Here is a 12,106-nt window from a genome sequence, read left to right on the forward strand (position 1 = left end):
TTGCTTATAAAGGAAGATTGAATACATTGACTTTAAATTTTTTTATATTGTTTCAATTTCCCCAAAGACATCTAATTGATTTGCAGTGCTTCAGTGAAACCTTAATTATTTCAGCTCAAGGGGTTACCTGTAGGTACAAATTACAAAAACCATTTTGTTTTTGGTCCCCTCTGTTTCTCAGGGGATAAATAAACATACTTTCCTGCAGAATTCGTTATTCATAACAAGTTATGCATTGTCATGAAATTATGGCTAACACATTTCTGATGAATAAGTCCATCTGAGGGTAAAATACAAAGCTGTCTGATGCCCTATGACGGATGAACAGAATTGCCCCAGTCTTCGTTCAAGTTTCCTTAATGAAGGCAAAGTTCCTGCCCCACCCCAATTCTAGGGGAGGCTTATGTTTGTTGCTCTGTTTACCCTGCTGCAGACCTGGCAAACTTAAGGGCAAAGATGAGCAATTGAGAAAAAGAAAATGTAAATGAAATGCTTACTTTAATGGGCATATCCAGACTCTGACTCTTTTTAGAGGCCTTCATACGTTACATATGAATTTGGCAAGTTTCTTGAAAATTAAACAGATCTATTCCATGATCAGCCAAATAACTAAAACCCTAAAATATTTCCTATTATTTCCCTACTTTGTTTTCAGGTTGGAAAGTTGGATATAACTTCCCTTTTTTGTCTCTAACAAAGATGATTTATACAACTGACAAGAATACTTACTAGACTACACACACACACACACACACACACACACACACACACACGAGTTTCGGAAGCCATTCAGTGCTATCAAGGGATCCAGTTACTGAGGCATACACAGCCAATTCCTAACTCCAAAGACAAATGGCTTCCCTCTCTGCATAGCACAGCGTGACACAGGCTGTATTTCTCCAAGAAATTTTAAAGTTCATGGTTTGCCAAATTTCACTTTTTCAGGGCATCCTGAGCATTCAGCCTTGAATGTCATCAAATCAAAGGTTGTTAGGAAACAAACCATCTACTCCATCCCTCCTATTTCTAGGGAACTGTCTCAGCACATTTCAAAGAAAGATCCACAGGACCAACCTCTTTATCTTTCCCCTAGCCAACCCGACATCAGCTTCATTCTCATGTGCTTAGCTTTTGAAAGTCACACAGCATGAATGATACTAGAATTCTCCTTTTCCCTCTTTTTTACCCCTATATTTTCTTCTAGGAGGCATGGCAATTGCTTGCTCCACAGAAATGCTGAAATGACTCTCCAGATCCTGTTTCTTCTGCAACCCCCATCCTAAACACACACACTGCTTCCCATTGAGAAAGTCCCCAAGGCAGAAGGTTCTATTCATATCTCGGAATGATTCATGAACAGCCCTTCACATCATTCAAGCTCCACATTCCTTGCCGTGGCTGAGATCTCTTTTTCCTCTCTGGGCATACAGCCCATCCCCTCTACTTAGGGAATTCCATATGCCAGTAATTTCCGTTTCCATTTCTCACATCGACTTTCACATCTTTCCATTTGGGATAAAAACGAATGAAATTCCTTGGTACATCTCTTCAAGAAGAATTTTTCCAAACTTACACAATATTTGGAATTGAGATTCTAACATGAAGTTCCTTCAAATAGGTCAATTATGTGAATATGCAGTGCTGTTCTCATGTAAAAGAACAATTAAGATAACTTTGTAGAAATCAGTACTGTTCAGAAACCCCCCATACCTACTCTCTTTCCCTTTGCCCTTTCCCTGGATAATTCTTGTTCATCTTTTAGATGACAGTCATTACCATGTTCTCTTTGCAACCTTCCTTTGACATCCCTCCCAAATATTACCATGTAAGTTCACAATCATTTACATTGAATTTCCTCACGATCCAACTATTCATTTCCTTTTATCTCTTTTTTTAATTGCTTAGGTACCTGTCTCTTTTCCATTAGACCTCTCTGAGGGCAGGAGCTATCTTAATCTAGTTTACATTTTGCCTAGCACAGCAGCTGCACATGGCAGGGTTTTAGTTCTTAGGTATCTAAGCATCCATTTTTTTCTTTTAATTTTTTTTTGAGATGGAGGCCTTTATCTCATGATAATAATTTATACTGAAATAATAAAAAATACTTTAACAAAAATAAGAAAATGACTTTAGAAACAAATAACACTATTAATATTGTTAATATGAAATGACATAGATATCATCTTTTTTATTATATTTATTTGTTTGTTTATTATTTATTCATTGAGATGAAGTCTTACTGTTTCCCAGGCTAGAGTGCAGCAGTACGTCTCAGTTTACTGCAACCTCCGCCTCCTGGGTTCCAGTGATTCTCTTGCCTCAACCTCTGCAGTGGTCAGGATTATAGGCATCTGCCACCACACCTGGCTAATATTTGTATTTTTAGTAGAGATGAGGTTTCACCATGCTGACCAGGCTGGTTTTGAACTCCTGATTTCCAGTGATCTACCTGCCTCAGCCTCCCAAAGTGCTGGGATTACAGGTGTGAGCCACTGTGCTGGCTACACCTATCTTTTTGTAGTTTTAATGTCACTATCATCTGAAAGATAACTGTATATTTTACTACAAATTCTAGTGGGTAGGTAATTTTCCAAACACTCTCGAATTTGTATTTTGGACTCTCTTTCTACACTTGCACTTTTCTGGAATGAACACACAGAGACCACAGAGCCTGGAATCTGAAGCCATATCTCACTGGGTTTTACCATTCCTGTGGAAACAGGGATAAAATCACACCAACTTTCTGATACATAATCATTCATCTCTGGGTCTAGCATCAGGACCTAAGTACACAAGGAAGACACTGTCCCTGACAAAAAGTAGCTTGAAGTCTAATGAAGCAGACAGATTCATAAGTAGATACATTGAATACAAAAAGGAAAGCTATGATAAAGGGTCTAACGGAGGGGCATTCAAGTTGGGGTTAGGGTTTGGTCAGAGAAATGCCTCCAGTTGGAAAATGGTTAAATAATTTATGGCTATGTCCATTTAATGGGCTACTAAGCAGCCATTTAGAGTGGAGTTTGAGCCTGATGTGGTGGCTCAGACCTGTAATCCCAATACTTTGGGAGGCTGATGAGGGAGGATCGCTCGAGGTCAGGAGTTTGAGACCAACCGGGCAATGTAGCAAGATCTTGTCTCTACAAAAAATAAAATAAAATGAAAATTAGCCAGGTTTCATGAGCATGTAATCCCAGATATTCAGGAGGCTAAAGGAGAAGGATCCCTTGAGCCCAGGAGTTTGAAAGCTATGATCACACTACCACATGTCCGTCTGGGCATCAGAGAGAGACCCCATATCTAAAGAATAATGATAAATTTAAAATGGAGTTTTATGATGTAACTCCACAAAACTAAATGGAAAAACCTAAGAAGTATTCTCAACATGGGTAAGTCTATTAATTTAAAAAAAAAACATCTGGAAGGACATATTATGCATAATGTTTGGGGAGTTTTACTGGCTGTTCAGGCCATTGGTGTTTTCTCTCCTAGATGCCTGGGGCCTTTTGTTTCTTTCTGGACACAGATGTCTATTCCAGTGGTAGGATGGAGAGCTGGGGATTGAAGGAAAGCATCCTTACCCTGCCCACAAGTACGGGGTCAGGCCCAGTGTACTCCTCTATCACGAAGAACTGGTTCCAGACCCAGCCACGCTTGGAGCGCTGTAGCACCTGCCCCTCCTTGCCCTTCTCATGGTGCCCATGGAAGGAGGGCCGCAGGTGGCCCCGCCGCTCCGAGGCAAAGGCCTGGCTGTGGCACAGCATGCCCAGGCACACCAGGGCGGCTTGTAAACAGTAGTTCTCCTTCATTTTTGGTTACGTGGTAGGCACAGGAGAATGCAGCTGTCACCCCTTCCACCAACCGTGGGGTGGTCTTGCAGAGGTGGCCTCCCGGATGAGTCACGCAGACCTCTCTTGGAATGGAATGTCTCTGCTGGCTGAGCTCATCACGTCAGGCCTGCCCACGTCCCCAGTCAGCTTCTGCAAGCAGAGAGAGGTTGGATTAGCTGCAGGCCAAATCCCCACTTCATTTCCATTCCACTCTGTAAGTCTTCTTACAGAGGACTGGGCATCAGTTTTATCAGGTGGGAGCTATGGGCTTTGGGGAAGCTCACTGACTAATGTGAGCTCAGCTTCCTCATTTACGAAGTAGGGATAAGAATGTACCCACTACAAAGCTGTCACAGGGATTCAATGAGTAATGCATATAAGTCTCTTAGCACAATGCCTGGTACATAGTAAGCACGCCATATTTATCTATTATTATAATTGACCAAAAGATTGCTTAGGTATGATTTTGTAATGGGAAACAGGGAGTTAAAGGAGCCCAGATGAGGAACATATACTCCTCAGGGGGATTCAGTTCAGGGAGAGGATGGACGGCTGGACTCAATCCTTTGGTGAGGCTGCCGTAATAAGAAAGGAAAGTGCTGCAGGATTCCATGCAAAGTAACAGCACATCCGAAAAGCACAGTGTGCTCCAAGATGTTCAGCATGCCTGGAGGAAGTAATGAAGAAGGCAGGCAGGCAATGGATACTGCTAGAGAAGGGATGTAGGGAAAGATCCCGAGAAAACACTGATAGTTACTGAAATATTTACCAGAGAAATAATGTGTCAAGGTCTCTTTGGTAAATCAGTTAAGGACATAGTGTCAATCCAAGGAGGAAGGTTTGTTCTTGTCTGGCAAAGACCAGGATCCACGAAGCCAAAGATCCTATCTTGCTTAGCCTGGAAGTCCCAGAAAGATATTTTACAAGCTTTCACTAACCAGAAGAAGGAAAATGAAGCAAAACAGTATGTCAGTATGCCCTACCAACCAGCCCATGGTCATGTTCCTGGCACCCAGTCATGACTCAGCTACTCAACACCAGTAAGGATAAGCCAGTAATGCCTTTCACCTTTCCACACTCCTCACAGGTTTATGACCCATAGTCACTCCTAGCCTCTTTCCAGCACTCTGGTTCTCATAAGTGGTCCTTAACTTCTGCCTCAGGTTCTAGAATTCTTCACTGGACTTTCTCATGCTGAAAACTTAATTCTTCTCTAAGGAATTCCCCTTGCTTGTTCTCCTCCCTTAGAACCATACACTTGTTTTCAGGAGAATCAACTTCTCTATCTGGCATGCCACCCAAATTCCAGATAATCAGATGATTCACCACCAATGTGAGGGAATCTCAGAAAGCTCCTGTGCTTTCTGATGGGGATGACACATTGATATTGAGGATAACATTCTGTTTCAGCATCTGGGTCTAAATCAAACTGTAAAACTCACTGAGCATTGTAGGAATCACTGTCATCATCTAATTTGTTTTTGCTGCCTGGTTTCCGTGAAATGGTTCAAGGAAGAAGGGAACAAGAAGGAAAGAGCATGGATCTTGGCATAGTGAAAGGTACAAAGACTTGGAGATCAGGTACACCTGGATGAGAATATCATTTTCCATATTCTACAATCTGAGTTACATTGGGCATGCCAATCAATCACTCTGAACCTCCATGATTTCATGTGAACAGTGAAGATGACAAGAATTCTTGCACCTATATAGGCCTGAACACACAGTTGGGAACTGGGCATGCACTAGGTTCCTTCTTCTTTTCCTAGAGTGTCACAACATAGGGGAAGAAAATACTGATGGTTACTGAAATATTTACAGAAGAATTAATAGGACAAGGTCTGATAGGGTTTGGCTGTGTCCCCACCCAAATCTCATCTTGAATTCAACATGTGTTGTGGGAGGGACCTGGCGGGAGGTAACTGAATCATGGTTGCAGGTCTTTCCCATGCTGCTCTCATGATAGGGAATAAGTCTCAGGAGATCTGACATTTTATAAGGGGCAGTTTCCCTGCACAAGCTCTCTCTTTTTGCCTGCTGCCATCCACGTAAGATGTGACTTGCTCCTCCTTGCCTTCTACCATAATTGTGAGGCTTCCCTAACCATGTGGAACTGTAAGGGTACCCATGCCTTGCACATGGAGATGCCCCAAAGAGGGTGATGAGGTATTTTCTCCAAGATGGGAATTGAGAAAAAAAATGAGTTACTTGGGATACCATAGCCATCTGACCTCAGCAACCTAGAAATAAAAGAATTGGTGAAATTATAATCTGTAGATACAAATCCATTCCCTTCTGATGGCCTTTAACTTTGCCAACCCAAGCCTTTCTGATCCCTTTGCAACATGGCAAAGTGGTATCTGGGGAGGCCACAGATGCGCAGTTAACGCCTGGTAACTGTCACTGTCCTCAATAACACTTTGGGATGATATTATGTTAGTCTTTATTCAAGGAATAGGGGCGTTGAAACCTTTAATATTGGTTGTAGACAGACACTTCGGGATATGTGAAAGGCTACATAGGAGAGAGAAAAAAGGAAAAACGGCAGTGTCATCATTTAGCAGTTTCATCCTCAGACTCAGGCACTTTAATGAAGTACATCACATGCTGTTTCTAGAAAGCCGAACTGACTATGTGGTAAGAGCACAGAGCAGACACCAGGAGGGGTTGGATGCTAAAATGAGGCAATATGAAACAACAGGAAGATTTCTGGGCAGAAGTCAGGAAACTTGAGATTTGGTGGAGAATGGGGCACTAACTTGCCATGGAACTCTTACAGGTTCTGTCTCACTCTTTTTTTTTTTTTTTTTGAAACAAAGTTTCACTCTCGTTGCCCAGGCTGGAGTGCAGTGGCATGATCTTGGCTTAGCACAACCTCTGCCTCCTGGGTTCAAGCGATTCTCCTGCATTAGCCTCCTGAGTAGCTGGGATTACAGGCATGCACCACCATGCCCGCTAATTTTGCATTTTTTGTAGAGACGGGGTTTCTCCATGTTGGTTAGGCTGGTCTCAAACTTCTGACCTGAAGTGATCTGCCCACCTCGGCCTCCCAAAGATCTGGGATTACAGGCGTGAGCCACCATGCCCAGCCTCTCTCCTTCCATAAAATGAAGTCTGTGTAAAGTTTTCTACAAGTGGCTCCCAGCTTCATATTCACAATTAAGAGTTTCAATGAGCTACTGAGAGGGCATTTCTTCTGATTCATACACTGTCTCTTTACTAAACTGGATGCTTCTGAATGAATGGGATTATATCTTATTCACATTTACATGTCTGGCACCTGAGCACAAAGCAGGCCATCCATAACATTTGAATATATCATTTGAATCTCACATTTCAACTCCAAACTTGACATTGTCTCTGTGGAAACTCCAGAAGAAGAAAGAAAAAGATAACAGCATATGGTGAGGCAAGATCCCTGCCCATCTTGCACCATGCCAAGTATTAAATGCTCATTCACACAGTGATAAATTATTCTTGCATATAAGCCGTGAAGTGTATTTGAAAGAAAGGGTTTAATTAAAGTTGATATTTCTTCACCTCTTTCTTCTGGCTGCCATTTTGCTGTAAAGCACAATTATTTCTAACACTAAAAGTGTTGAAACAAGATGACAACTTTTTTCTTTTATAAAAAATGTCTAGCTTAATGCTAATGAATTTAAGGGTTTCCACATGATCAATAAACAATAACATTCAATCTGTTAAAAAGATGAAATTATCTCTTTTCTTCTTTTGGAAAATATATTGAATCAACTTGCTTTTAAGAGCAATGGCCCACTATTTTAAATGCTTATATGACTATATGTAATACAGAAAGTTATTTAATGGTTAATCTTAGGTATGTATAAGATGAATTTTAAGACAATCTTTTTAAAAAATATTCATATATTTTATAATGAAAATTTATCTAGCAAGTTATTTCTCTTAACTACTGCTCTAAAAGCTTTACAAATAGTAACTCACCTATTAATTTATATACAAATCTTATGAATAGGTGCCATGTATGTTCATCTCTTAATGGATGAGAAAACTGAGTCCCAGATACATTAAACAACTTACTCAGACTTACACTTACGGTAAAGAGCAGACCTGACATTTGAACCCGTGGCATCAGGCCCTAGAGTCCACGTTCTTAACCAGTGAACAGTCCTAACTCTTGCCATTTATTTGGGTTTGAATTTCATAAGAAAATTATATGGACATTGTGATGAAAAGCAATAACTTAGAAGCCAGCTAAATGAGGGAAGTAAATTACTATTGGAACTCAGTGTATACTAATAACAGGATTAGAATGAAAATACTAATAATAGGTAATATTTGTCAGGTGTTATCTACCTAATATTCTTGGATGTGTTTTCTATGAGTTAGTCATCACATCTTAACAAAAACCGTAAAAGGATCATTATTGCTATTCCCATTTTACAGGTAGGTATTCTGAGGCACATCAAAATTAAGTCATTTGTCCAAGGTTACAGAGTCAGCAAGTGAAGGAGCTGGGATTGAGCCCTGAATGTTTAGTTAGAGGACTTTCATTCCTACTGTCTACAATTTTACCTAAGAGAAGGCTGCAAGCCACATTTAGGCACACTTATACGAATAGACACAATAGCCTTAACATGAGTATTTAAATTTTGGTAGCATTGAGAAGTAGACTGCAAAAAAAAAAAAAAAAAAAAGAAAGAAAGAAAGAAAAGAAAAAGAAAACTCCAAACAAGAAAGAAAGAGAAAGGATTCTTTATCAATGGCCAAAGCAAAAATGAACAAGAGGTAATTACAACAGTCCATCACTAACCATCAATAACATAGTATAACCATGTCCTTAAACAACATATTACACAAAATTTGATCTTTGCTTTTTATTTTAAATACCTATTTCTGAATTTCTAAATGTGTAGGTTAGAAAAGGTGTATTCAGAGTGGTTTTTGTTTTGTTTTATAAAATGCTTCTAAAATTTAGCGAACTGATTGATGTATTCAGTGGTAGGCTCTTAGTAGGAATCTCCCATGAAAATTAATAGGACGCTGCCCTCCTAAGAAGACCTTGATGTTGGTAATAATTAGGGAAATATATCAATGTTCTAATTGGTTTTAATAAAGACACCCAAGGCAGTTCTTGAAGAATCCTTCCATTAAAACATTTTTTAGCAGTATGCCAGGATGCCTAAGCATTGGGGTTCTACTAAAACACATAGGAGAACTTTATTTTACGATGGGAGCATACTGCTTGGAGGGAAAAATAAATGTTGTTGAAAGTCACAGCAGTAATAACATGACAGGAAAATAGATGTGCAAAGCCACCAGCTCTAAAGGGAAGGCTTGCCCCTCTATCTTGAGAGCAGATAGCCTGTCATAAGCTACTGCGCCTTGAGCATAAAACTCTTGCTGTGCCTGCTTTTGTCTCCGTAAAAGAGAATGACATATACGAGTGTTTAAGTATATTTGGACTCCTGCTGGAAATTGTTATTGGGTGGAGAATGAAAGACGAAAGCGCTTAGCAGAAAGCAAGCAAATTTGGTTTTTCAGCTGTCCCCTCCCCACAGAGCTGGAAGGATCAGATGGGCTGACCTGTTTTTTCATTTTCAGGTAGCTAATTTACAGTTAGATGCAGGTTATTATTACATCAAGACTATTATGAGGGCCCATACCAGAGCTCAAACCCCCATTCTGTATCTGCAAATTCCCCTTGTTGGTGAGCTCAGGGGCTCTGGTATCCCTTTCAACAAACACAGCTTTGTAACCAATCCAATTCTATTATGCAAATTAATTCAAGCATATTTTATTCCCTGTTCAGATTTCATCACTCAGCACTGAGCTGGTCTCTCATTTCAAATCAAATCACAGGAATTATGCCACGTCTGTGGAAATCATAGAGAATAAGGGAGAAGAAGTATTACAAGAATTATTGAGTCACACTTCTCAGTAATTCTCCCCTGATTTCTAGACTTGCAGCAAGGCATAAGCTTGGGGTAATCACTTCTTCTCAGGTGCAAAATACAAAGTAGAGACTGCAAAAAGGTTATTGTATATGCTGCTCCAATTTCTAATATCAAATTCAAACGTTAAAGTAGGCAGCAAATAAGTCCCCTTATCAAAGACCCCAGCGCTCTGCAAAGGTGAGTGGAAATTTTAAAACTGCTTCAGTGGAAGTCTGAGTTTCTGCTTCTAGAGAAATAGAGAATAACACAAGTTCAGCTTTGAAAGTGGAAAGAACATTCACTACCTATGTGTCCAGCAAACCTGGGTTCAAATCCATGTTCCATCACTCATGATTGACATTAAATTAATTGTCATAAAAGTAGGTACTATCCTTGGTCAGGTGCTTGAGTTTTCTAGTGCTGGACAGTATGCTCAGGGCTCGGTACACATTATTTTATTGCATTTTCACCATAACTGCATACAAATATCACTCAGACTTTATCAAGGAGGAAAGTGAGGCTCAGTGTCCTTATGTAACTCACCTAAGTACACCCTGAATCACTGACAATGTTGTAATTCCAATGCAAGCTTACAGGACTGCAGATGCCAGGCTTGACTTTGGACTATTTTACCTGGCTACTTGTGTCTCAAAGTCCAGGTTCCCAATGTTCAATACAAGAATATTGCATGACCAACTCCAAGGATCATCTCAGCTCCAAAAATTTTATTTGCTATTTAAAATAATCTTTGTTAGATGTGACTTCCACTTATTTTTTCAGTAAATACAATCAGGCTTTATATTCTTAGGGTCTCATGGCCACAAAGTATTGTAGGAATCCAATGGAAGGCCCTAGACATAACATTTGTATATTCATTCAGTAATTATGTATCTCTTTAAGTAACTACATCATCTTCAAATGATAACATGATTAAAAACAACGTGTGCAATGAATAACTTATTATTTTTACTCTACTCAAGCCTTAAGACAGCCTTTTTCTTACTGTAGTATTTTTAAATGTTGATCATTAAGATGAATAAAATATAGCAACACGTACAGGATAACATTGACTTCGGTGTCATTTCTGACTGAATAAACATATGAATGTGTGGAAAGAGAGATAGATTTTATTTTCAATTTTTCTTTTGGATGAGCTAAGATACCTGAGGGAAGATTAGAGCAAAGTGCCGATGATAAACAGATGCTTAACAGAATGTAATGTCATTTGTGATAGCAAAGGTCTACATGTAAACCTCCCTTTGTCTCCAAGCAGTAAATATGCATCAAGCTTTTTGTATTTGTCTGTTTCTTCACTTGGTAATTACTTTTCAATAGTTCTAGCCTACGTTGAACTCTGAAGATGCACAGGCATCAATGTACCTCCAATCTGTAGACTGTTCTCAAGCAATAGTGAGACTGCTGTCTAAGCAGATGAATGATGATATGATGTGCTCAGTACAGATAGGACTACGTACAAGAGCACAAAGGAATCAATGACTACACTTCTGCAGACAAATTTGTAAAGTATCAGTCCTGTGTTTCCATACTTGCATACTAAAACCTCTTGCAAATAAACTCCCATATCCACAACTTCCAGTGCCTGGAGCTTCCATTCCCACTGGGCCCTGGCTCATTAACTCACACCCAGTTCAATGACAGCTAAATCATAAACCAACCATTGATTATTTCAGCCTCGTTCAAAACAATATTGTGGGTAAATCAGATACCTTTGGGAACTTCAATGAAAGAAAATAAGAACCTTTTGCAGTTAGTGAGGGAACTAAAATAGAAAGATTACAAGGCACTTGAGAAACGGTGTAGCTACCAAATGGCTACCAAGTGACATCTGATGACCAACATTTTAATGAAATCTAGGCTTAGAGTAAGTTACAAACTAAAGAGAAATAAACGTGACATCTGTCTCTGAGTCATGTAAATAGCAGAACACATGGCATCTGAAGAGGTTGGCAATTAAGGACTCCCCTCAGCAGCTGTATTCATGGAGCCCACCCTACTGATTTGTTCCTGAATTTCTGTGAGATTACTTGCAATGCCCTTGAATGACACCAAGCTTCCTGTATGTAAACTCACTTGTGTGATTTCTTTCATTATCAAAACAGCAAACCTAGTAAACTATTATAATCAAGAGGAAAAAAAGTTTGGTGGTTCTTCTAGTCAAGACTAAAATAACATAGCTGTATGGATCACTTGTTCAGATACAGACAATACCTTCTCTGAATTTCCAAGAAGACTGAGACAAGAAAAAGAATCTCTAGACCGAAAGTCGAGGTTACAGTGATCTAGCCTAGGTTCTGCCATTGAACCATTGTGCAAACTTAGAAAATATTCTTTTCCCTGTGA

General features: G+C 39.6%; 1 protein-coding gene across 2 annotated transcripts in view; it reads right to left on the minus strand.

Annotated features, from left to right (window-relative positions):
- CDH11 (cadherin 11) overlaps positions 1-12,106 on the minus strand; it is a 171,977-nt gene that overhangs the window by 51,602 nt on the left and 108,269 nt on the right. For both annotated transcript variants that reach the window (XM_008985987.4, XM_035282234.3), the window contains one exon: positions 3,582-3,980. In XM_008985987.4, coding sequence (XP_008984235.1) covers positions 3,582-3,809 — 228 coding nt within the window. In that variant the 5' untranslated portion in view covers positions 3,810-3,980. The remainder of the gene's footprint in view (positions 1-3,581; positions 3,981-12,106) is intronic.

Source organism: Callithrix jacchus, chromosome 20 (assembly GCF_049354715.1).
Source record: "Callithrix jacchus isolate 240 chromosome 20, calJac240_pri, whole genome shotgun sequence".
Taxonomy (NCBI): Eukaryota; Metazoa; Chordata; class Mammalia; order Primates; family Cebidae; genus Callithrix; species Callithrix jacchus.